General features: G+C 41.4%; 1 protein-coding gene across 4 annotated transcripts in view; it reads left to right on the top strand.

The window, feature by feature from the left end:
- Positions 1-23,700, top strand: part of DIP2C (disco interacting protein 2 homolog C) — a 334,539-nt gene extending 310,839 nt beyond the window's left edge. For all 4 annotated transcript variants that reach the window (XM_075082401.1, XM_075082400.1, XM_075082399.1 and 1 more), the window contains 5 exons: positions 10,833-10,890; positions 12,036-12,110; positions 13,229-13,403; positions 15,213-15,336; positions 20,215-23,700. In XM_075082401.1, the coding sequence (XP_074938502.1) occupies positions 10,833-10,890; positions 12,036-12,110; positions 13,229-13,403; positions 15,213-15,336; positions 20,215-20,467 (685 nt within the window). In that variant the 3' untranslated portion in view covers positions 20,468-23,700. The remainder of the gene's footprint in view (positions 1-10,832; positions 10,891-12,035; positions 12,111-13,228; positions 13,404-15,212; positions 15,337-20,214) is intronic.
- Positions 23,701-27,167: the final 3,467 nt, after the last annotated feature.

The following is a 27,167-nucleotide window of genomic DNA, read 5'->3' as shown; positions in this document are numbered from 1 at the left end:
TTGAGAGGAAGAGGAGGTAACCTCTTTAAAATAAAACCTAAGTCCCTCAAAGTTCTAAGTATGATAAATAACAATGGAGTTTGATTTTAAGGAGTCTTGGTAGAAACATCTGGCTTTTAGGCATTTTACCCATTAACTTGCAGAATCTCATTAGTGAGTTTAAGCTTTCTGTCATGGTACTGGCAAACGCCTCCTCGTTCTTCATCTTTTTGCTCAGGAGAAGATACAGCCTTGGCCTTTTAGTGGCATTGTGTTTTGTTTCTGCCATGCAAACACTGCTGTCTCAAAAATCCCCTTGGCACTGTTTCTGATCTATGGGAAACAAATCTCCCAGAAAGAAAAGTTAATTCCAGGTGATAGGCATCATATCAACACTTCCAGTTCTGACTTAGAGGAGGAGTCCTGGTCTGTCTAGAGTGGAGGAAAGGTTCTCTCAGGCTGTCCTGCCTGCGTCGGGGGACGAACCAAGAGACTTGTTCAGCCACTGTGCACAGTGGATAGTCAGTGATTAGGAATAAAGCTGACAACCTGGGAGATTGAAGAGGAGCGAATACTATCTAAGGGATTGCACTGTTTACATACATATGAGGATCCAGAGTTATAACAGAATTTGTAAATGTACATATTTCAAGTAATTTGAAAGATGCTTCATGTTTCCAGGCATAAAGCAACTTCTCTTGCAGGGCAGGAGAAAGGGACAAACATCTAATAACTTTCAGATGGGAAGCCACCCCCTCTTGTCCCAATCAGTCTGAGCTGTGAGACTAAACTAGGGGGATGGGAGACCTACAAAGCAATTCCTGTGCTTTCTAAGGCAAGATTACTTGCTCTTGAAGTATTCCTCCCTTGAAATAAGTCTATTTCTTCTTTCATAAAGTCTTCTTCAAGGGATCAGGGTATTATGATTTTAGCGGAACAGGACAATAAGAGTTGGCTCTAAATGTGGTTTTTGAAAGAGGATGTGGTGCTTTAACTACAAACCAAGAAATTCCAGTTATATTTCCCTTGAGGGCTTAGGGGAAAGGGAATACTGTCATGTATACCAAGTAAGACAAAGACAAAAGGAAAACAAAAAAGCTGTAGCTTTCCAGGAAGGTAGGTGTACTGCAGTTGTACCTTTGTGTAATCATTTGCAAGTGCCATTTGCATGTGAGTCTTCGAACATGAGTAAAAGAACTAGATGGAGGATGGTTCCATTTTTGTTTGATTTTACAAATCAGTTTTTAATTTCCCAGCTTACTAAAATACACCAACATTTTCATTCCAGAAGAATGTCTGATGCTGTTAAAAAAAACGGACATTTCCCATTTCAGAGTGTACTGAGCTTCTTCGGTGTTACAGGTCCTTCTCTTTCAATCATGCTCCTTACAGAATCTGGGAATTGATAAAGTAAGCTGGCGGCTCACATTTCTGAGGAAAATTTATTAAAAATTCTTCCTGTTTTTTCCCTGCAAGCCATACTTCTTTCTCTCTTCCAGAGTTTCCTGTGACTCTAACAATACAGTTACAGGAATGTCTTAAAAAAGTGGAATTTCCATTCGTCCATTTTCTTTACTGATAAAATTTATTATCTATTTGATTTTTACAGATAGTGTATTCTGAAGCATAATTTGCTTCCCCCCCCTCATTTTGGTATATGCTAGTAATGGAGCACTAAACAGTGATTCCTTAAAAATGCCAAGAGTGATCAACATAGAGTATATTTACTGTTTCAGTAGTGGAGAAAAAAAGTGCTGCTTTCCCATACCTTAGAGTGCATTTCACAATAGAGACATCTGCTTTCGAAAGAAAAATACTTAAATATAAAATTTGGAGTGAGCCTTTGTAGCTTCAGCAGACCTAGCCACAGACTGTGGTGTGCTGTAAGAGATGGAGCTTCCTAAGTGCTTTCCACCCCTCTTTCCTTTCTCCTCTTGTCTTGCTAGCCAGTGCAGGGAAGACAGGGCCTTTGCTATCCCACACGCTGACATTTTTTTGCGACAAATAATTCAGCAGAGGGTGCTGTGCTGGCAGTTACTCCTGGGAAATGGGCTCTGTCACCTTTGGGACTCACTCCAGCTCTGCTAGCTTCAGGCAGTCATTTGGCTCCTGTCATCAGTGGAGTCTCTATCTGTAGGAATACCAAATGGTTAGGGTTGGGAAAGAGAGCTCTCAAAAACAGTAGAAGCATCCTGTATTATATAAGGATCCATCACTAACTTGGTTAGAGGTATAATATCCTCTTCAATGGCTCTCTTCAATAGCTCTTAACATGTTCTTCAAGCCTCACATATCCTTCTTATTATTGCATATACTGGAAGTGCCTGTTTGCAGAAGATGAGCTTACTTATGTTAAGAGTCTTGCGAAGCACAGCCAGGGTTCCCAATAAGTCTTCTCTGAAAAGGACAGTCCCTTTTCAGTGCCTTCAGGTGTACAAGGCGCTGCTGCTCATGGCACCGCTGACCTTTTCTTCAGAGTGGTGATCTGCAGTTATAATTCAACTGAAAAAGTAGCTCCTTGTGTTGAAGTTTTTCATGCACAGGAAACGTCCCCGGTGGTTGTTAAGGAGAGGGAACTTTCTGGAAGTTCCTCCCCCAAAATGCAGGGTGAGTCAGCTGGTGGTATGAATTTTGAAGGTTGTAGCAAGACAACAGGGCAGGTGAAAGAGAATGACTTGATTTCAGAAATTCCACCTTTGATTATGTTGTGTGAATGTAGAATATGAATATTGCATCAGGGAAGCTAAAATTATTTTTGTCATTTGTTAACAACAAATAAGCTAATTCAATTAGATAAGGACATTTTCAGATCCCAAATTTGTTATAATGAAAGTTTTCCCTATGTGTGGAGTCTCTTTTTCTCAATTAGAACTGGGAAGATAAAGGGTTGTGAAATAGAAAAGGCATACTGCATTAAACAGAATCATCAGATCACAACTGTGATTATGAAAAGTGCTGTACAAACAATCAGTGATAAACACTGTGTTCTGGGACGTTTGTGATCTAAATAAAAAGATAACAGCTGTGCTAGCATTATGCCCGTTTTTGCAAATATGAACCTGAAGCACAGAGAAAAGAGATGCTGTGCCTGATGGGGGACAGTAGGTGTGAGGTAGGGCCAGGAGGGAGGCCAAATTCTCCAGAGTCCCAGTCCATTGCCTTCACTTCAAATAGTTCTGTATTGTGCTTTACACTATGTGCAAAGGTAATTTAAACAAATTTAATGTAGTTCACATATAACAAAATCTGGACATTTTAAAGTACTCCAAAGTTGAAAGCAGACATGAACATGACTTAGATTTTTTATATATTCCCACAGTCTTATATGATAAAATTGCCTTCATTTTTTTAATCTCTGAAGCTTTGACTATTCCCTTCCTGAATCAAATCTCCTGCCTCATTTCGATCCCTTTGCAACTTCCTGAACTGTCTTAAGTCCTTTTGTAACCTTTTCTGCTTCTTTGTTCAGCCATCTGAAGGACTGGAAGCTGTTAGTTTGCTTTTAACCTCAGGGAGTTTGGGACATGAAGTGTAATTTAGGTTTATAGTGAAGAAAAGTCTTTTCATTAAAGGAAATGATTTAGTGCTAATTCTTTAACTGAACTTGTTGATTATCAAATTAACAGGATTAAAATATGTCCTAGACATATAGAAGATGTAATGGTTGTCCATTCTGTGGGCTAAAGTTTGCCTCAATCCAAAACTCCTTTTTTCAGTCTCAGTTGTATTTACCCATTAGCTGAATTAGTCATGTGATGGGAGGAAAACTGCTCTGAGGAAACCAGGATGATGCAGGGAAACTCTTCTTCATTATCTAGATTTTCGCTTCAGCCAAGTGTTCAGCTGTGCCATTTTCCTACTTTTCTGATGCGGCTATTTGAGCTGGGTATGTCATTTTGTAAGGCAGAGCTTATGTTCTTTGATCTGTATTTCCATTTTTGGTAGAATGAGCTCATTGTCTTTTAACTTCTGGAAGAGTTTATGTAGAAATATTTTATGATTTGAGTAAAGAAAAGGTGCACTGAAAGTCTTGAGTGTCAAAGAGCCCTGACCCCAGTCCAGGATCCCACTGTTACCTACAGTGCCTATCTTTCCTCTAACTACAGAAATTCAGAACAGGCTGCATCATCAGTCCTAACCCAGGCACTATCTCAACATTAGACAGCAATATATATCTGAAAGGTGTTGATGATGGCAATAGTTCACGGCACTACTTCCTAGCCACTTCAGTCAGAACTGGGAAATCACTGTGCTGTGGATACAGCTACACGAAAGCTCTCTGGCATTAAATGCCTTACAGTTAGATTTGGGTTAAAATTTCTAATGAATTAGGTGATCATCTTTTTCTCACCAGAAGAGACTGTTGTGTTGAAATCAGAAAGGTTAGTTTTGACAGATCTTTTTCAGCTTAAGGAAGAATAATTTTGAAAGTGGTCAAAACACCCTACTTTAACTTTTGAATTTTTGCTCATGATGGTGGTTAAAGCATTTTCAGTTTGGCAAGTTAATTACCTTATATTTCAAAACAACAACAACAAAAAACCCCTGAAACACTAAACATAAATAACCTCTTTTTTCTCACCTGCAACATTATTTTTTTGAATTCCATTTACAGCTTCTTTCCATATTTCACATTTTTGTTCTGGTTCAATACACAAAAATTTTCAAAACATCAATTTCTTGCAGGATAAGAAAATACCACTTTCTCCCCACAAGCTCAACTTCTAATGTAAGATGGCAATCGGCAGGAAAACTTGAGAAATAGGGCTGGAACAAAGCCAGAGACCATCAGCTGTTTCATTCTGCCACGGAAGGGCTATGGGCAAGGAGGGGACTTCTATACAGCGTACTTTCAATATATATTAGGTTATATGTGCATTACATCTTACCTGTTTTCCAGCTATTGAAAGAAATTAGCATGCAAAATAGCTGGTGTTAAACAAACCAAAATGCTGGACTTCCAAGCTGGCATGAACTGCAAAGTGACATGGTGTGAGAACAGACTGCTCAAGACCGCAGGAAGGGCCAGTAGGGCAGACGGGGAAATAAGAGCTTGAGATGACGGAAGGTGCAGCACTTCAGATCCCAAGCCTGGCTAACAGCAGAAGCTGCTGGAACACTGGCGAGGAGGAGGGCAGTTACCATGGCTCAGCTTGTGGGAATGGCTCTAAAAGGAAAGAAAAAAGTTCAAGATGCGGGGTTTGGCCAAGTGTTTGGGTAGAAGGCAAACTCATTAGCTGGGTTATATTTAAAAGGAAATGGGACAGTGGAAAAAACTCCTTTGAATTGGATGTGGAGCACTAGTTAGAAATAATAAGAGGAAACTAAGAACGGTTTGTGCCAAGCATCACAGAGTAAAGAGGTTCCTGACTATGAAATATATTCAGCTGAGAAATAAACTCTGAAGGGAAGTGGAAGAAGCCCCATCATTTGAAATACTGTAACAGGAGTAGACAAAGCACTCAAAAGTGCACTGCAGGGAACAGTCTTTTTTTGGCAGGAGCGAGACTTGGATGACCTCATAGCTTCTTTCCATCTCTATTAGAGCCACAGAATGCAAACTCTTTCTCAGAGCAACAGCACAGCCAGCTTTGAAGGTTTGCCCAGTTTTGGCATCATAACGTTGGTTAGTACCACTCTGCACGCTCCAGCCCCTGCAGGTTCCCAAAGCAACAGTTACTAGCTCTGCTGACAAACTCTCCGGTTAGTGCGAAATACTAGCAAGCCGTGGAATGTATTTCGGAGAGTTTTCATCATCTAATGGACGGGATCTGAAAAGGAGCATAAGCAAAATCTGCAGTTTCATGGAAGATAGTTGAGCAGAAAGACATTGTTACTCTATTTCGATATCCCCTTTGCTGCACAGTGATTTCAGTGCTGGTTAGTTATAGTTGCCAGTTTTCATTCTGAAGTCAGATTTCAGTCCTACTTTTCTATAGTAAGTGTTTGATTTAAAGGAGATGGAATCTGTCCAATGTATTAAATTGTAACAAGAAGAAAGTTTAGCACATACCGGTGTTGTAGCTGCATTCCTTATTAAATTCCTGTAACCAGACTTTGAAACATAGGCAGCTTTCTCAACCGTACAGCTCCAGTAGACAAAAAAGACTAATTCTTAGAATCCAGTGAAAAAAATTCTAAAAATTATACTCTCCTACACTGTACTATGTAAATATTACAGAATTGTTGCGTATCATCATTGCTTATAGCTTTGTAACAGCGCAGTGATTCTTAAGCATCTTCTGCGTTTCCCCTCCAGTGAGACATTTTGTCTGCCTTACCTCGGGTCACTCATTTATGTTTTCCTTCTCAGCTTGGCTGCAAACCACCAGAAGGTGCAAAAGTAGCTTTCACACCCAAGGGCAGCATTTTTCTCCCATCCGCTTGATTTTCAGGCTCTTTGCCCAGGCTGGGTCTACTGCCATGTTCTCCTCTGCCCTTCCCAGCACGACGCGAAGGCAGCAGAAAGCAGCAAGAAGGCTCTGTACTCACTTTGTAAGGGATTGTTTTCACTCCCAACAAAGAGTGGCTGGAGCACTGCAGAGAAACAGGACTTGCCCTTTCTAGACCTGGGCTGTCTGGGAGCACCTTATGATTATTTCTGAATTTGGAGAAGGTTTATTAACATTGTCCTAAGAAGGCTGTAAGGAGCTGTGGGTTTCTTTGCCAGCATCACTTGGGTAATTCAGAGGTGTTGTTTTTCAAGGGTCTGATGGGCCCTGTGCTCTGCCTTTTTACCTTGCCTGCCAGACCAGCCTTTGTAGTGATGCTGCTCGCTTGAGAGGGAAAGTGAAGTTTTCAGTGGTGTCTGCTGTCTGTGTTTGTCAGTGGAAAAACGGATATCTCTTGGGGGAGACTGGGAACAATTGAATTATTTTATGCTGAGGCACAGTAAAACTAATTTTAAAAATTATTGCCTAATGTCCATAATTTATTCACAGTACTAGTCCCAGTAGAGTTAATAAGACTATTGCACACTTAAAATTAAGTATGCACGTAGGAGTCAGTAATATCAGATTGTTTCCCTTTTTTTTTTTTTTTTAAATCTCCTTGTGCTTGTGGCAAAATATCTTTTATTATTTCAGAGTTGTTAGAGGTTTAACAGCGTGTTCCCAAATGGATTGTGAGCTTAGCAGAAACTTTTTAAAAAGGAGTCCAAGTTTTTGAGCGCTAACAGGGCCCTCGCAGAAAACCTCCAGGAAATGCCATTTCTATGTTTAGTGCACTGCTGTGATAACTCTGTAGGGTTGTGAGGCGGAAAGCACAGAGTGGGAGAGGTTTAAACAGAATTGGAAACTGAGAACTTGCACCTTCTGGATTGTCATGTGCTAAAAAATCAGATGAGGCTAAAGGAAATAGGTGGAGAAGGGAACTAGAAGAATATGCTAGTGATAATAAGAACAAAGTGGGAAGCACAGATGCTGAAAGCAAAGCGGAAAAAGATCGTCAGATTTATGAAGGTTGGTTCATTTCCGGTAGTCACTTCATTGACTACTGAATGTGTAGCTTTATTATAAGTGATTTCTGCTAGGCCCAGAGTTCAGCAACACTTCACTGAGGCATGTCTTAATAGCAGGAAGGGAGCAAAGGCCAGCAGTATCTCCGGGCAGCTGGACAGCTCTGACACACACTTTTCCTGCAGCAGAGGTTTTTTGCTACTGTTAGCCAAATCAAATTCTTTTTAAACCAATCCTAAACTCAAATAAAGTACTTGCTGACCTGTGTTACACCATCACTCTTAGCAGTGCTTGTGGTTGAGGTTTTTTAAATTGTCTCTTTTTTAAGATTTTCTCCATTTGACAAATGTTGGTAAATAATAAATAAGATAACTCTGTCTGTTAAAAGAAGTACCAACTGATTGAGATGATGACTTCTAAGAACAGCTACCTGCCTGCAAATACAGATTTAAAGATTAGAGATGTCAGTTGTTTGGAAGAACTCAGTTAAAGGCATTTTCTATTTCTACACTAATATGGATTTTACAGAAAAGAAGATACATATTAAAAGGCAGAAATACTGGTGTTATTAACAGCTGGTTTTTGCACTATTTGCTTGGGGAGGAGTGGCTGGAGAGCTGCCTGGGGGTGTTGGTTGACAGCCGGCTGAGCATGAGCCAGCAGTGTGCTCAGGCGGCCACGAAGGCCAACGGCATCCTGGCTTGTATCAGGAATAGTGTGGCCAGCAGGAGCAGGGAGGTGATCGTGCCCCTGTACTCAGCACTGGTGAGGCCGCACCTCGAGTGCTGTGTTCACGTTTGGGCCCCTCAGGACAAGAAGGACATTGAGGTGCTGGAGCGTGTCCAGAGAAGGGCAGTGAAGTTCGTGAAGGGTCTAGAGAACAAGCCTTATGAAAAGCGGCTGAGGGAACTGGGGTTGTTTAGTCTGGAGAAGAGGAGGCTGAGAGGAGACCTTATCACTCTCTACAACTACCTGAAAGGAGGTTGTAGTGAGGCAGGGGTTGGTCTCTTCTCCCTAGTAACAAGCGATAGGATGAGAGGAAATGGCCTCAAGCTGCACCAGGGGAAGCTTAGGTTGGACATTAGGAAGAACTTCTTCACCGAAGGGGCTGTCAGGCATTGGAACAGGCTGCCCAGGGAGGTGGTTGAGTGTCCATCTGTGGAGGTATTTAGAAGAAGGGTAGATGTGGTGCTTGAGGATATGGTTTAGTGGTGGACTTGGCAGTGATAGGTTAGCGGTTGGACTCAACGATCTTAAGGGTCTTTTCCAACTTTAATGATTCTATGATTCTATGACTCTATGATTTTATTTCCATATACACAGAGTTATTTTTAAAGCCTTTGCTGCATACTCCTAAGTATCTACGTTTTGGCTTGCTATTTGAACAGCAGCACTTAAGTGTTGCTTATGTAGGCATGCCCTTTAGAGTAGCATTAATTTAGCCTTGCATGTACACCTTGTAGCGAAGCTCCTATGGCCTGGGTTTCTGCTGCCCCGTGTCTGTGTCCCTGGTTGAACAGATGGATGTTGTAGCTTCACTGTTTTTGCTGTGGTGGCCCTTCTGCTCTTCAGCTGGTGGGAGGCTCAACAGAAAACGTAGAAAACACAGGCGTGTGTGCACACCTGTAACACAACAGAGGTATAAGTGCAATAGTGTAAAACAAGGACAGTGTAACGTTAAAGGTAACACCCAGAAGTGGTAATTAGTGCGTCTGGCTCTGTCTGGGGGTTCTGTGGCAGTAGAACAAATGTTGGAAGATGGTTCCTGTTGCGCAGCTTGCAGGAGAGTGGGTCAGGCTGCAGCTGCCTAACTGTGTCTGCTCCAGGCAGTGCCCCCTGTAGGGCGCTTTACATCCTTTTCTTCTCAGAATGACTTGGAAAAGCAGTCTGAAATTGCTGGATATTTTGGTTGTATCTCTTTCTGTTAGTGCGAGGAGTTGTTCACACTGATGTGCAATGCCTCAGGGCTTAGCCCTGCCCCATCCATCAAGGCTGAGAGACTTCCCAGAACTGCAGATAAAACACTATTCACTATTCCTGCCTTGACCTTGACAGTCCCAGCTTTTATAGAAGACTTTTGGAGCAAAGAAATAGTAAAAAAAAAAAAAAAATCCGTCTCCTTTATGTTTAGGGACTGAACTTGCCAAAGCTTTGTTCTTCCCCAAAGGGACCTCTAGCTGAGGTCTCTCTGTGTCTCATCCCTCATTTCCCAAACTGAGCACTGCGGTACTGTTGTCTATAAAAAGATCTCACAACAGTCCAAAAAAGATCTATCGTGACTGCTCCTCACAGACAGCAGTTTTATGATTGGTTTAACCAGATCCAGTTCTCCACCCATCTACTCCTAGCTACGTCTTCGTCTCTTCTTTTACAGGTTTTACAGGGTTGGGTTTTAGGCATCTTGTGTTGTTTTTTTCTCTTTCTAATCGGAGAGCTGAGGGGAGGAAAGAGGTAAGAACAGCTCTTTTGACAGAAGTCCAGATTTAGCTTGGTTAAGTGGATTGTGAAAAACGTTCAGGAGTGGGAAGTTTAAGGTTTTCATGGGCTGTTAGAATTTTTCATTTATCTCACTTAGGATACAAGAATGCCTAGATGTTACCACATTTTATTCACCATCTACTTGCTGAGATCATCATCTATTTTAGGACTTCAAAGTCTCTTTCATTCTAACCTGCTGAGTACTTTTCTATGCTTAAATGAGGCATTTCCTTCCAGACCATCATACCACTAAAGGAGAGCTGCCATTTCTGTTCCTTTAGTGGGAAGATAAGTTAGCTAAGAAAGGAAGAGAGAGGACCAGTAAGCTGCATTCAGAGAAAGGGTCTGACCTCAGCAGTAATAACCTTTTTCATTAAATGATTTTTTTTATTTAAATGTTTATCAACCACTGCCCATTGAAAATAATTAAAAGATTGCAAATGCAGATTTGAAGCTGAGCCAGGTTATGAGTTATTTCAGTATGACTTTGATTTTAGTTGTTAGCTACTCGTGGAATGTGGTTGCTCACTCAGCTCACATGCTTTTGTGTCTGTGCCCTGGCATTTATGATGTTCTTGTGGGAAATCAATCCTTTAGATCCCTCTTGACGTGAATAAATTTGTGCATGGAATTCCATTTGCAAAAGTCTATCAAAAACAAATAAAAGGCATCAACTACATTTGAGGAATTTAAGAAAATGTTCACACACATCTTTTTTTCATTATTTTCCCACCCCTAAGTCTTGACTAAGATTAAATACGGGGCCCGATTATGTTCTACAGGATATAAGCTTTGTCTGTTCCAAAAGCAACATTAATCCCTGGAACCATTAACCATTCCTTTTAGAAATAAATGTTCATTAAAAGCAAATAAATGCAACCATGTATTACGCATATTATTTTTACCTGTATTTTACAGAGTTCGTTTAGTTGAAAGAGGATCGCCACATAGTTTGCCCCTCATGGAGTCAGGAAAAGTAAGTACTGAAAGAAGATTTAAATGTTCCTTGTATGGTAAATATTTTCAGTAAATTTCCATTGTTGTTCATTTTTATGTGAATGTAGTGTTGAGGAAGGCTTTATCAGCTGTGCAGACTGAAGACCTTTCTTTACTGTTGAGGTTAGAGCATGGTGGCAGAAACTGATGCATTACTGCTCTCTCAGAAGCCGTACCTCCCTCTTTTATGCAAAAAGCATTTCCTTCTTTTATGCAAAAAAAGGTATTTCATACTCCACATCTCAGTCTTGAAACAGCCAATAAATGTGCCACTAGCAAAGGCAGTTTTATCGACGTAGTCCCACCTCCACTGAGAACTGGTCTGAGATTTCCAACGCTGCAGGCTACTGATCACCTGCAGAGGAGCCATCCCTAGTGGGTGGCATCACTGTGGGGACAGGGTGAGGACACTGGACTGGCACGCAGAGATAGGGGTGCTGCTCTCAGCTCTGTCTCTGGCCGCAGCGTCTGCCATGCGCCAGCGACCAAGATCTACTGCTGAGCATGCCCTGCCTCTGGGAGAAAGGAGAGGTGCCGTCGCTGCTGCGCTGAGCCACCGAGGCACTCCCTGATCACTGACTGCCCTTGACACTGTGGATGCTCATCTGAAACTTTCTCACCATAGCTTTGCAAACTCTCATAGTCAGAGGATGCTCCCTGTTCTATTTTAGGGTTTAACATCTGCCCACCTCTGTAGCGGTTGAGTGTCCATTACATGAAGTCATTGGCAGGGCCTCGTTCTGGGGAGACTACGTGGTGCCTCTGGCTTTCTTTTTGTTTCAGGCCAAAGTTTCATGTGGCTAGACTTTTTTTTTTTTCTATTCTAGTATATACTCTCAGAGAGACTCAGGTCATTTGGTGTGATTTTTGTATTGTAGGTGAATATTTGATTTCTGAGGTGTTTTTAATGATGGTCCAGCTTTCACAAAGACAAGAGGTTTTGTAGCATTTCCCAGATATCTCAGAATTTATTACATCTATGGACTATTTTAATTTTTGATGTTATAATTCTACTTAAACTTTTTAAGGATTTCTTCTAGTTTTTGGAGAAGGTTTTTTAGGGACAAAGAGTCAGCATCTGATTGCATAAGCCAGTATCTGCTTTCTCATGTTTTCTCTCAATAGATCCTCCCAGGAGTACGTATCATTATTGCTAATCCAGAAACAAAGGGACCCTTAGGAGATTCTCATCTTGGTGAGGTGAGCCATGAAAACTTAACCTTTGTATGCTCTGAACTAAATTGCAGAGATAAAGCTATCATCACGTATGCTGGTAGTTTCCTATATATGTCTTATCAAATGTCTGGTTAAGAAAATTGTGGATTCTACAGCTCTTTATAGTTTATGAAGTGTGTAGCATGATATTTGTATCATTATTAATATTGTTAGTAACATACTTGAAAATAGTAATACTACCTCAAGTTTGTTAAAACAATGAAAAAAAAACGCTTTTTCTAACTGTTTTCTACTCGGTGCTTCACTAATTCTGATACAAACTTACACAAAAAACAAGTTTATTGATTAGTCTAATTTCAGCTAGATGGTTTTCTAGTGCTATTCTTTTTATAATCATTGTGCTTCAATGCACTGAAGTGCTCTCATTAGCTGAGTTGAGCAGGACTATATGTTTTTCCAATTTATTTTATGTTTCTAGAGAGAGGGAAAAAAATGTTATTTTCAATGAGCAATTAAAGATCTAATTAACAAAATGAAGAATTTGCTTAGTCATAATTAAAGCTACAATCTAATTTGTGAGATTCATCTGTAAGGTTTCATTACTATGATACCATAAAAATTTCCATGATGCCTTGAGTTAGATGAAATGAATCCTTCTCCATAGGTGAAGGTCCCTGGCCTCACCCTTTAAAATAATCTGTCTGTCTGCTGTTTATGGAGGATACCCTGCTGGAGTAAATACACTGAACCAGGAGGTGGGGACTATGGAAAGAGCACTGGTCTATAGGCTGTTCTGAAAACGGCCGTAACCAAGAGACCTCGGAGCTAGTTGAGCCATTCAAGGAGGCTGTGCAGGTCTTTGGCTAACCTGGGGCCAGAGGGCTGCAAGGCAGGTGCCCTGCAGCCGTGACTCCAGCGTCCCTCTCCCCCAGGCACAGCTCAGATCCGCACCCCAACTTCAGCGAGGCTAGACAGGGGTCTCTGTGCCTAAAACTGGGTCAGTTATGGGTTCAGAAGCAGTGTTAAAAGGCATTATGGTATTATCTAGCTCTGACTGAAAATATTTGCATCAAGAATTTTCAATAATGCTTCATTCTGGAAAGCTACTTTAATTAATACCAGTATAATTGCTTTTAACTTAGATATGGGTTCACAGCACTCACAATGCCAGTGGATATTTTACCATCTATGGAGATGAATCTTTGCAATCAGATCATTTTAATTCAAGACTCAGCTTTGGAGACACACAGACTATTTGGGCTCGAACTGGCTATCTGGGGTTCCTGAGAAGGACAGAACTCACAGATGCAAACGGAGGTACGAGGTTTCTTGTCATATAGGTCAATGCATGTAATTAGGATTATTCTGAGCCTGCGCCACCCAATGTGTTCAATCTGTGAAACCTGTGGAACTGCAAAAAAGCTTTAGTTAAAATAATCAGAAAATAAAACAGAGGGCAAGCTTTTCCTGCTTAAACAATTTTTTTCCTTTGCTGTATCTCAGGTGCTATAAATCCCCTCCATCACTGACTTTTTGGCACTGTTCACGTGCAAAGTGCTTCAGCTTGAAAAATATGAAATGCAGCTTAAAATGCTCTTGCAGTCATATCCACAGGAATGCATTTGTGCACATAGAAAAAGCCTTGTTGTGAGTTTGAGCCCTGTCCCTCCTGTGTTGAACAGCTTTGATAATTCCTCTGTTATAAACTTATTTACAGAAGCTGTCCATTTCTCAAATTTCCCTGTCTTCAAACCTGTGGGGATGGTTACTGAAATGTAATACAAGCAGTAGCCTGCAGGAGAAGCTACAGGGTGTTTGGGTTTCTGTCAGGAAGGTACAGGATTTCGTTACTTGTTTTGATGACACTCCTTATCTCATGTACACATATAAGCAAACCAGCACTGCCAGGCACACAAAGTCTCTGCTTGGGAAAATGTTACTTTCCTGTGATTTTTGCAGAGCACGGTGCCACAAGCGGCGGCTGGCTGAGGTGGCAGTTGAGGCTGTTGGCAAAGTATGGCTTCTAGCAACGCTGCGAGCACCTCCAGGAGTGATCCCAGGGCCCCAGTGTCAGTCCAATTAGAATAGCTGCCCTTCAGCCAAAGAGTGATCAAATCTGAAAGCGTTTTAGTAATCACTGTGGATTACAACTGCTGCTCATGTCCTTATGTTAGCATCTTCCTGAAGAGATTTGCTTTCGGTTGCACAGGGCTTCTTCATTTAGTAATGATAGCCCAGCCTTGAGAAAATTCAGGATTCTCTGAGGACATTGCAACTTAAGTATCCAAATGGCTTAAATCTTCTCCTGGCAAAGAGGTGTTAAGTCTCCATTCTCCTCCCACTTTTACCTCCCAGCACAGAAAGTTCTCTGCCCCTTATTACTGATAGAGGTTATATTGCCATTGCATTACCATCATGCAGCTATCTAAATTAATGTAAAAAGAGCCAGGTATCTGCTTTTAAATCTTTTAGCGAATTTTATTTCTTTATGGATAACATGCAGTTGTTTATTAACAGCCTAATATCTTTTTTAAAGTGTCATTTCAGCCTCATTTATTTCATTAGTCAGTAAAAATCTGCACTATAAAAGCATTACTCTCCAGAGCTTGCCATTTGTCTGAATGAGCAATTCGCTATCTGGCACATGGCGGGTATTTCTAGTTTATTGATAAACACCTTTGTAATACACCTTAAGCATCAGTACTGACCATCTCAAAGGTACTGGAAGAACATCATTCATACTGTTAGTGTCAAATCTAGCCTTTCTCTTTCAAAGGAAACAGAGAGGAGCAAGGAGCCTATTGTCTATTTAGGGCACCTTAAAAAAGAAGAGTCTGTTCTGTACCCACCTGGGAGAAAAACAGGAAGTTATGCCACCGTCTTTGGATAAAAACTTCCACCTTTCTCTTCTTCAGATGGGAATAGTGTTCCTTTCTTCTGCTTTCTGCTCCGCATTGCACCTCAGTAATGGAAAATTCTCATTAGTTCAGAAATCACTTTGGGGTTTCAGAAATTTGAGGATAACTTCCAAATGTTATAGTTATTTTACTTATTTATTAATGTGAAGATTTTTGTAGTATAACGTACTGGAGAATAGAATCATTAATATTTTTTCCTTACAACCAGAGCGCCATGATGCACTTTACGTTGTGGGTGCATTAGATGAAGCCATGGAGTTACGAGGGATGAGATACCATCCAATCGATATTGAAACCTCTGTAATCAGAGCACACAAGAGCATCACAGAATGGTAAGGATTATATAACACCGGGGCCCTTATATAAAGCTGAAATATCTATAATGTCTGGGGCTTTTTCTTGGATATTGCAATTGATCCAGGAAATGGTCTGTCAGGATGGTCACAGGATCTATAACCCAGCTGTAAATACGTCCTTTGGATGAAACAGTTCACAAACAGATTTAATCAGGAAGGACTGTTTTCTGCTAAGATCATTCAATATGCTTCTTTATTTGTGTGGTTTTAAGTACAAGTGAAGGATTAAACTTTTAATTTGAGAGAGCCAAGCAGCTTTCAGGTAGGTCAGTAGCTGTTTCTTGGAGTTTGAGATTTATATTCTAACCAGGAAAAGCGAACTGGTACGAGTTCATGCTTTAGGAGTGTTGTTATTAGAAGGAGTAAGCAAGCAAACATTTCAAATAAATGAACACACAGTAATAAACTTTATTAGTGAACACACTGTTGCTTTTGAATTGGTTATTAATAAATCAAGCAGTGATGAAATCAAGGTCACAATGGAAATTGAAGCAGTAAATCGATGAGTTAATAATTGTCTTAATCAATGTATCACATCATCAGGTGCACACAGCAGGTAATCATTTCTTGAGGCCGACATGAGAACAAATTGCTTTTCATTATTTTTGCATCAGAAGACTGAGTCAGGTAGTTGTTTTGTTTTGATATAACCTCAGCTCAGTTCTTCTCCTTTCAACCAAAGCGAACCTGTCACAACAGCCAGAGCAATTTAGCAAGCATAAGACGTGACTCCCCATTTTTCTTTTCAATCCTGGCTGCAAAGGTGTGGCCTGGAGCAGTAAACTTAATAATGAAGCACAGCGACTGGGCTGGTTTCTTTAGTCAAAACACCTTTTTCTTTTCTTAAATAACTGTTAAAATTAAGGCAGTTGATTGCTTGGCTGACTGTAACTGAGGCTTCCCCTTATTGCCTCCCCCCTAGAGCATCATCACTGCTCGTATGGTCTTGTGCCAGCTAGCCATTAGACAGGGTGGTGGATACTGTGTCCTCATGTAGACCAGTGTGAACACTTCAAGGATGCTGTGAAATTCTCCTTGAAAATGTGTCAGATCAGTATCAGCAGTGGATGCAAAGTTTTCAGATCAAGCTATTTAGGGACAGCTCTATTATAAGATGGCCACAGATTCATAAATTGATGTGTTCGGCAGTACCTGTTTATCAGAGTTGGGTGTCCTCAAAGTGTGTGCTCGTGGGCAGCAAATGAAGTAGCCACATCACACTGCAGAAGTAATCATCATGGGTTTCAGTGGCCAAAAATGCTTAAATTATGTTCCTTATGTCAAGACTACTGAGGATCCTTTTCCTTCCATTATCCTGGAAATCCTGAGTGGGATAGTGGCAACTGAAAAAGGGTTGGGGTAAGCTGGGAGAGCCAAAGAAAAGGCCACTGAATTTCTGCAGGAAGGTGGAGGTACATGCAAATAATTTGTGGTGCCTTAACTCTTCCCAGTAGTGGGGTGGTAATGTACAAGGCACATGAGTGACTTTTCAGAAAACACACTGTGCTATTACTACCCTTTGCCCAAAGGCCAAAACTGAAAGTCTTCGGGGTTGTTTTTCCCTCAAAGGAGAGAGATTGCTGATGAGTTAGATGTTTCTGTGATGTGGTTCCTGCAGAAAATGGACGCACAGTAGTTCGGAGAGACAGCATCTAGTTTGGTCACAGTTCCCATCCTCTTCCTAACCAGTGCTCTGCCTAATAGCTCTCTCAAGCCACCATCATGGAGTTTTCATTCATGGTCCAAGTCCTTACTGTCCTTGATTTTTCTCACTTCTCATTCAGCTTCCGTTACAGATCCTCCTCTTGTCTTTGTAAACACCCCTTGACAAAATAATAGCCAGTTAAATCTTTCTTTTTATAAATGCTTTGTGTATGCCTTTCTTTGGATGCGGGCATGAGCCTCTGGTCCTCTTGGAGGCTGCTGTTGTTTTGGTTGCAATGACCCATTAAGGATTTAACTGCATCAATACCTACTGCAAACAAAAGGTACTGGGTATGTCCAGTCAATAGATTGTAAAAATAGCCTCAGCTTCCAACAAACACCTGCTCATTTTGTAACATTTAACACTATGGAGGAAAGCGGTGACTTGTTGACCAACATGTGATCCTGCTCTGCAACTTCTGTTTTTGAGGATCAGATCTAAAGGTTCATTTTAAATTACTCTTGTCTCTTAAGAAATTTTAGAACAAAATCAACAACCTCTGACTCTGGACCACCTGTGTCTCAATACATAACAAGCAAAAAAGAGTGGCACTGACTGCTTTTATTGTGATGTATAACTACACCAGGCATTTCTGAAAGTGTTTTTAAAACTGCAGATTATCTCGAGAAATTATGTATGTGTATGTGTTTTAATTAAAGCACGTTGTTGACTCATGTAAATTTCAAATCCTTGAAAGAGGAGCAGAACATAGCTTCCTGAAATTTGCTAAGAAGTGGTTTTCTCTCTCTGCATAATGACAAATAGGTAAAGCTACACAAGATACTTGGAGAAGAAAACCATTATGAGTCTCTTTCTCTGAAAGTGTTCCAACAACTTCCTTGCTTTTCTTGAAGCATTTGGTGGGATGGATGCAGCTGGAGGGGCCGTGCCCAGCTCAGTGCTTTGGCTGTGTTGCATCTGTTAGGTGTGACTCCATAATTTCTTGAGAAAGTGCAGCCTTCCTGGGACCCTAGTTTTTTGGGTTTTTGATTCATTGGCGCTAGAAAGTTAATCTATTTGGAACTGCTGCATGCTGGCCAATATATCTTTATCTCAACCGATGAGAACATAAAGGGCAATATTTCCTTTTGCTTACAGTGGTCACCAGTGAGTTAGAATCATGACATATGAAATTAGTTTTACATTAAATTGAAACCCTCTTAGGAGTGCCAATGGCTCTAGGACTTAATATAAGCTTCATACAAAGGTTTTGAGAATCAGCCTTCTGAACTCAGACAGACTGACTTCTCCTAAGCCATGTTTTAAGGACCTGCTCCTGAATCTTGCCATTAATTGCTTTCGCAAGCTAACAGTAGGTTTAAGGCATGGTTGCAAGCACTAACTTATATTTTAAAAATCCTCCCCAGGCTTTTTTGTTAAAATATATATAATATTAATTTAGGTGTTTGTGCAGCAATCCATAAAAATTCTGGGACCTCTCTGGAGGTGATCACCTGTGCAGAGAGATACTTCACTTTGTTAATATTCAGCATCAGACAAACTTACTAGAATGTCTGTGAAAATACAATTACAAATTAAAATTCATTTCATAGCAGTACTAAGTCAAAAGGAGCCTGCACGGCCTTGCTTTGGCTGCCCATTAGTTTTCCAGATCCATAAGCACATAAGAATTCAATCAAGTAGTGCTTTGGCAGGATGTAAAAATGAAATTTTTTTTAATAGTAAGTACTTTTCTCCCAAAATCCATTCTGTTAAGCATCAACACAAAGCACATTTTTATAGCTAACTTTTGGGCAAAGTAAGATATGGTTCCAAAGTACAGGGATTTTCAGAATTTTAGTAGACTAAAACAGTGCACTTCTGTCTCAATCAAGCTTTGACCTTAGGGTAAGTAGCTCTTTTTGAAGTTGGCCTATATACATAATATATTCTAACTTTCAGATGCTTATGCTTGAGACAATTCTGGGAAATTATCCCCTGATTTTGTAAGGTAAAGGAGGGTAAAGTACAGGGCTTGATGTATCACTTGCATGTGTAGAATATTATTATTTACGCTATGGAATAAGTTAGAGGAAGAAATAACCATAGTCTGTGTGTGTCTTAAACACTTGCAAGGAAGAATGAGATTGCTTTTGTGGAGCCTCAGTCCTGCTGACCTCCCGTGAGCCATCAGAGGCTTTAGAGACATTTGAGATGGGGGGAGGAGAATGGAGGGGAGCATACAGCAGACTTTCATGCCCTCCCACCCTCCATATTTGGAAGGATAAATACATTATCCTTAGCCAGAAAAAGGTGGCCAGTAGCAGAAACCAAAATTTACCTGCTTCAGCTCAAGGGCTTCACTAAAATTCTGGGGTCTTACAAAGTCCTTTTAGTAAAGGGGAGATACTGGTGATAATGGTGTTCACTTGACTATCTCACCTGTTAATAAGGAGTGTAAAAACTCCTTTCCCCTTAAACCCAGCAGAAATAAAACACAGCAGAAATAAAACAGATGGACACACTGCTTATTTCTATGTAAACCAACTGGTCCAGAAGAATCAGCAGCTCTTTTGTGCTGAGCTCTGACCTGCCTGGACAGCAGCCAGCCCAGTCCTGAAGGCACGTAGCCATGTTAGCCTAGCACTGTGCAAGTGAGGAACCCGCCCCCGGCCAGCCAGGGGCCTCTGCGCCGCCTGGGGCTCCGCACCCTTTTGTTAGACAGAGCTTATCCCAAAGCTCTTTCAGCTCACGCTATGTTCCTGCTGTTCCTTTTGGTGCCTCCTCTTTTAACCTCCTTTGCCCTTCTGGGCTGCTCTTTGAAAAACCCCAGAGAAGACACCTCGACCCACACATCACTCATGCATGCCTTCATGAACACAGCGGTGCTGTGACGCTTCTCTGGCTTCAGAGGGAACCACACGTCGTCTTACTACCTCTTTACATGATGAGCAAGGGTTAGGCCTGAGTTTCTCTAAAGTTTAGCCCAATCCTTAGTATGGCAGCAATACTAAAGTGAGAGCTAGTGGGGCTGTTGTTCTGCCCCTGCCTGCAGACATGGTCTCTCTTGCTACTTATGCTTTGTGGTGAGCATAGAGAAGGAGCCCTAGGAGTTGAAACAAAAGGTAACCAAGGTGGAATGAAAAGGGTAAAAGATGAAATGGGTAAAAAAGCCCCACCACTAATATTATTTTTTGCTTTCGTTCCAGTGCGGTGTTTACCTGGACAAATTTATTGGTCGTTGTAGTTGAGCTGGATGGATCGGAGCAAGAAGCTTTGGACCTGGTTCCTTTGGTGACCAACGTGGTCCTGGAGGAACACTATCTGATTGTAGGGGTGGTGGTGGTTGTGGACATTGGTGTAATTCCTATCAACTCCCGTGGAGAGAAACAACGTATGCACCTACGAGATGGATTTTTGGCAGACCAGCTAGATCCCATCTATGTGGCCTACAACATGTAGTCTTGTACCTTAAAGCTTCCATGGACTTTACTATAGATGTATAAAATTTTTTGGTGTCCACTAAAAAAGTGCGCAGATAAGATGCTGACACTCATCAGAATGGAACTGTTTCTATTACGACTTTTCAAAGCAGTCACGATTGGCAGGAAATAAAATGTGAAATGTTTTCTTTTACCACTAAATTTTAGAGAAGAAGGACTATGGGGTAAAGGCCCTTCAGTGTGTTGGAAAAGCCCATTTTAAACTTTTTTTTTTTTTTGCTTATTGGACAATACTGCTTTTTGAGTAAATGTGGCTCCGTATTTTACATTAAGTAAGCTGAAGTAGATTTTTTTTTATTCTGCCCTCCAAATGGATTCTTTTAAAACGATTTGCATACCAATAGAAATAATCGTTTTCTTCATTTGTTTTAATATGTCATAAAAAGCTGATGAATACAGATCCATTACTAACTTAAGCCATTTTAGATCCCACATCTTAGGAAACTATGTAGTGGTACGAGGAGAATACCCAAAGTAGCACCTTTCAATTAGAAATCTTGCAGCTTTCTGTCGGAGATGCTGAAAGCCCAAAGGCCAAAGAGCCTTTGCTGTTAGCGTTAGGGTGGAAGAAATTTATAAATAAGGTGTATTTCGGCAATGAACTTGCAAATATCTTTGTACTAAACTAAAAAGATAAAATAAGTTAACTTCTTCTGTAATTATGTACAAAACGTTTAATTTATTTTGATCTCTTTAGAAGTATAAAAGAGAAAAAACATTCAAGAATATTAAACTCTTGAAATGTTTGCTAATATAAAAACAAAGTGTTGTATTATCTTGAGTGGATAGTATCACATCAAATATATATATATGAAATATAAATTCACTAATGACAAAAGATTTTAAAGTTTAAAATGCAGTACTTGTCACTTGCATGGTGTCTCCCACTGTAGATAATCAAATGTTACTCACAAATTTTTTGGAAAAAAAAAAAAGCAATCTTGGATTGCTAAGTACCCCTGTCGAAAAGAATCCTCTAGATACCAGCAAGTGGAATTATTGCTGCCTTTAAGGCAGTGAATGAATTTAAGACTAAAAATGCACTACAATAATTTTCTTTTCTTTGCCATGGAGGCAACAATAAATATTCGTGCTGGCATGTGCATACACTTGTTAGACTTAGAAAAGGCAGGTTGAGGAATAGCACTGTTGTCTAGCTGCAGAACTTTGTTGCACAATTTTTTTCATTGTTTTAGTTGGTGTTTTTATTGCTATAAGGAAAAGTTTTGGGGTTATTTGCACAGAGTTATCAATTTGCCTCTCAGCTAGGACACGTAGCTCGGTGGCCAATGCATCCAGTTTACATTTACAGGAAATGATTGTTTCGATGGTCTTTAATTTATTCCTTACCAGAGAGGAGCGTACAGTCACTACAACCGAGTTGGCACGAATCGTGCCTCTGCTAACTGGTCCCTAAACGCATTAAAACACCAGAGGAACCGATCTGCCTGTTCAAAGAACGGAGGAGTCCCGCAGTCTCGGATCTGAGGCCATCACGGGAGAAGAGTAGGAAAACATGCATCACAGCTGCCTTCATTTTACTACCTTTGGATAAAAGAGAGGTTTGATTCCCCAGTTCTGTTGTCTTCCCTGCACCCCGTGCCCCTTTTTTTGAAACCTTCCCCTTCCTTCATGTGGTTGTAACTGAACTGACCTGTTTGTGATCAAGAGTGGGATGTACCAGCTGCAGTCCAAGAATGCTTTTCTTATTGTCCCAAATGACGTTCATGTGCTGGCTCTCATTACCGGATATGCATGACTAAGATTGTTGCAGGGCAAATGTAACCATGTTTATATCGCGTATAAGGGAGTCTCGATGCTGGGTGTTTAAAATCTTTTTAAAAGGTAGGGACGTTTTAGTCTGCATGTACAGTACAGAGCATCGTGTCACGTCAGACGCGTTTTTCTTTCAGGCCATCCTTTCCGCCTTCACTGTCCTGTGAATAGCCCCGTTCATGCTCTGCAGACCAATCCTATATTTTGTCAAATTCATTTTCTGCTCCCTAAAGAGAATAAAATCTGTTCTTAACGGCAAGTTGTTGTAAGGTTTCAGACAAGATGTTGATTGATTACAAACATAATTGCAGTGTGTGAACTAACTTGTGAAGTCCTGCTATCGCTGATCTCAGTACTGCAAAACAAATCTCGCTGTCGTTCAAACCATCACTTTAACCTTCACGAAGTCAACTTTGCATTTGTAGAGAATAAAAGACCTGCAATGCAGTTGTGAAACGCAGTTAATAACAGCTCTCTTCTGCAACCTGTCATCCGTGGTTGTTAAATCCTGAGTTAAGAGAAATGAGAAACTGAATTTCTGGTTTTGTTGTGCAAGCAAAAGGAAGGAAACATTTAAGCACCATCAGACTGAGCAATAAAGAAGGATTGTTCTGTATTAGAAGTTGTACTGTAGATAAACCATTCATGAGAATGTATAAAATGTTTGTCTTGTGACCTTGTGCTTTTGGAGTCAGACAAAACCATGTAATCAACTTGATGCACATGCACAAAAAAAGAGGGTACACAATGAACATTTAAACACAAAACTAATCAAACAGGAGCAGATTCCTCATGGTGCTTGTTTATTATATATATTTAATCCTGCTTGACACTTTACCCAAGGGAAGACTGTCCCTTTTATCAGTTGAATGTTAGCAGCGTTATTTCATAGAGTGTGGTGACTGGTTAGAGAAATTCATGTAACTCAGCCAATCACAGTTTCAAACAAAAATTTTTATGTGCAAAGGACAGCAACCTTCTTGTATGTTAAACCACCAGTACGCTTTGTACATCTGTGATAACGCCTGTTTTATATTCAAATGAACAAATAAAAGCTTTTATTTTTGTTGCTCTGAAAATATCAGTTTCTTAATTAGTCATCTAAAATGGAGCTTCCGAGAGCTGCGGACGCTCAGTGGAGGAACATGGAGAGCTATACTGTAATTTTATTTTGTTTACCTCTCTTGTTGCATAATTTATTAGTACGAATCATACTTTTAACAATGTTTAAATACTGGTGTGGGCATTTATTGCTGAAAGACTTTCATATGGCAACAAATGTTTTTTGTGAAATGTTTTTTTAATTCTTTTTAATATATTCAAATATACTGTTCACATTTTTGCTGAAAGTGTAAAGATTATTGTAAGCTTGGTAACATTTTGTGAGAAGCAATAACAAGCATTAGTACTGTAAAACTCCTCAAATTTGTCACTTATCACTTTGTCGCAAGATCTTGCTACCGGCATGTTGCTAATCAGTCGCTTAAGTTATCGATCCAGGTGTTACATCTGTGCTGGAGCTTTCTGCCAGTGGAAATACACGGGTAACTGCTTGGTCACACACGTGGGGCTGGAACCTCCGTACCAGTTCAGAAGCCTTGGACGACCAGATAAAGCCCCTAGGAAATGTGATCTGCCCGTTTCCATTGGCCTTTTCCAAAACCCCCTCGATTGCAGAGCCAGCTCCCAGCCGCGGAGCAGCAGCGTCTGCAGAGAAGAGGTTTGGCCCTAGCTCTGATTTTCCAAACGTGATTTCAAAGGGTGAAATTCTGAGTTCTCGTTTCTTTGGTAGCCCATCTGAGAAGTTCAAGGTATAAAATCCCATCTCCAATGGCTCAGATTTCAGGTTGCACAACACAAGAGGTGGGAGCAGGTTAGAGGAGCCACAGTTTTCCAGAGCAGAGAGTGTGATCTGAAAATTGTGGGAGGGAGAGGGCAAGTTAGGGGTGGCAGAACAGCAAGTAGTTCCTGACTCAGTATTACAGATTATTTAATAAAAAAAGAAAGGTTTTTGATGTTTTGTGCTAATCACGATGAGGATTATTAAAAGGTGAAAATCTTTCAAGTACACCTTTTAACAACCACTTTGGCAAATGGTGGCTACAGCGCTGAAAAGCTGGTGGGGAATCTCAACAAAAAAAATGGTAGTAGGGTTAGAGGAATAATTTCATGCACAATAAGAATAGTATAATTTATTCATTATCAGGTTGATGCTAACAAGGTAAGAACTGGAAAAAAGCTTGATAAAAGACCTTTCAGATTTTCTGTGTGTCTTTCAACATAAAAATTTGCTTTATGAAGAATTATCATATAAGTTGAGGAGGGAGGGGTGTGCATGGAGATCGACTACAAATTCTCACCAGTCACCTTGTGAACGAAATCACAGGAGAGCCGGGTTTGGGGGAGCGTCAGACTCTCCACCACAGCCTTTTGCCGTCAGCCTGAGCAGTCTCAGACCCCCTCTGCAACCCTGGGGATACACACCCCTGCTGTGGCTTCTGTGCGGGCGGGTGTGGGGCCTGGCCTGGTGCTGGCACGGCCATGGCTGCCCAGGCAGTGCGGGGAGCGGTAAAGCCCAGAAAGATCATCCCAGTGGGGCTGGACCCTGCTCTCCCCAGGGTAAGAGCCAACCCCGAGTCTGAATATTTTTTTTGTTTGGGGTTTTTGCCTTAATAGAAGAACTTTTTGCTTAAAACTGGCTGAGATTTGAAGGGGGGGGGGGGGGGGGGGGGAGTTAACCAGAGTCTACATTCTGAAAGTATGGGTATAAAATTTAAATGTTCAACCTGAGCTATTTTTTGGTATCTGGAGTGCCTCATTTGGCAGCCCACCTTCCCAAAAGCTCTCATTCATTGTCATTTAGATAAACAAGCCTTTCCTTTCCAGGGCTTTTCTGTTCTCTTTTGAGGGGCATCACCTTAAAGCTGGTCCAAAAATCCTCTCAAGGCTTGCCTCATTTGTGCTCTACCTCACTGAGGTCAACGTCTTTGAAACAGTGTCTCTCCCTTTCTTACCCAGCAAACCAGCATCACCGTATTTCTGTACGTTTTTGGCATGCATCCTGATGATGGAAGCTGCATGGCACAGACCGATGGCCCTAAGCAGGTCATACTACATCACACCAGTCAAAATCAGTACCAGGAGCGCTCTTATACTTCTTTCTGAGCTCCATGGACAAGATTTCTTCAACACCAAAGCCCTATTGCCTTCTGTATGATCCACCCAGGGAAAAAAAACAAGTCTTTGCGCCAGGGATCCCACAACACAACTAATAATTTAAAAAATGATTGGGAAATTTTATACATCTATGACCAGTTAATGGGCTGATGGTAAAGGCACAAAGTTGATCTTGCTCTGGTAGATTAATGATGACAGGCCTCACGCAAGGGCGTGTTCTGCAGAGGGGTCTGAAGGAGGGGGAGCAACTGGTGGAAGCACCACGACAGGGGAGGGCTTCCAAATGTGCGTGGCAGCATCTGGGAGAGGCACTGAGGGAAGAGTTGTTCTGAGCCATCACTGCTGAAGAGGGCACCAGTGTAGGAAGCCATAAATGAAGGGCAGGTTTAGGAAGTGTTTGGTGTAGAATGCAGGTAAGGCCAGAAAAGAGAAGCCTGTGCATGTGGGGGTAGGGTCAAGTAGTCCAGGCTATCTAACCCAGTGGTATCAGGCACCTAATCTTAGCAGCCTGCGTTTTAATTTTCTCACCTAGGTGCGCCAATTTCAAATTAAGGGGCTCCAGGTGCTGGGACACAGCCCTGCTGCTCTTGGCCCACATTCTGTCTGGAGGCTGGATGAACTACCTACCACCTGCTGAACTCAGCCAGGGGCCTTTGGGATAAGACCCAAGAGAGGGACTGTATGGAGGTGGGAGGATAGACCCGGTGCAAGCAAAGTACAGAGGCTATCCCAACCTGAAAGGTTCAGGAAACTAAAAGAAACCCCAGATCTGTATCAGGGAAAAGGCAGGCCTGAAGCGAGGAAGTGCTGAGAGAAGACTAGGGTAAGAAAAGCAGCTGCATGCAAGAAGAAAATAATGTTTCCATGAAGCAAGGTCAGGATGAGGCATGGCCAGCATTCACAGAGCAGAGGGAGACAAGAATTTGAACCAACAACTGCCCAAAGGAAGTTAGTGGCCAAGGAGATACACAGGAATTAAACTTTCCATTGCAGACACACATGCTCATTAACATTTCTAGGATACTGCTCACAAACGTTTGGTTTCAGTTACTTTCCTGAAATCCCCACGAGGATTTTTTTTGCGTGCCCCTTTCTCTCCCCACCGCACATGGCTGCACGCCAGCGTGAGGACGCACACTCGCGTGCATTTGCAGTGCCTCACAGCCGTGCACATGCCGTGCTGCAGCGGCTCAGCCCCGGTTGTCCGCCTGCACAGGGCAGCGATGGCGCTGCACAGCCGAAGATGCCTGTTCTGTGTGTTGCAGGGGCAGGCGCTGGGCATCTGCGGCCATGGAAACCCGCAGCCCACCCTGCCAGTCCAAGGTGTAGGGCCAGCAAAACCTGAATGGGGAATGTTTAAGGTCTTCCCTTCCCTCCTCATACAGCTCTCTGCTTAGTAAAGAGAACAAAAAAAGCAACTGAAGTGCCGTCTCAGCTATAATTATTATTTCGTTCAAAGGCTGGAAGTATTTTTTCATCTTGGGGCAAAGCCTGTTAACAGAACAAGAGGCTTTTAACTGCTGTTTTAAGCCGTAATAAAATGAACACTAGAGATCACTCCATTTTGAAAATTTTCTAACAAACCCCAGATTTTCTTAAATGAAGACTTTTGTTAAAATGCTCCCACTTCCAGCAGATCGCACAAGAGGGCTGTCGCCTCACTGCGAAACAGCGCGACTGCATTTTTGCTGGGCGTGCATGCAGAC

The sequence above is a fragment of the Phalacrocorax aristotelis genome, chromosome 2, assembly GCF_949628215.1.
Source record: "Phalacrocorax aristotelis chromosome 2, bGulAri2.1, whole genome shotgun sequence".
In the NCBI taxonomy this organism is placed as follows: domain Eukaryota; kingdom Metazoa; phylum Chordata; class Aves; order Suliformes; family Phalacrocoracidae; genus Phalacrocorax; species Phalacrocorax aristotelis.
Note: the sequence above shows the minus strand (reverse complement) of the source record. Positions and strands in the feature narration are given on the sequence as shown.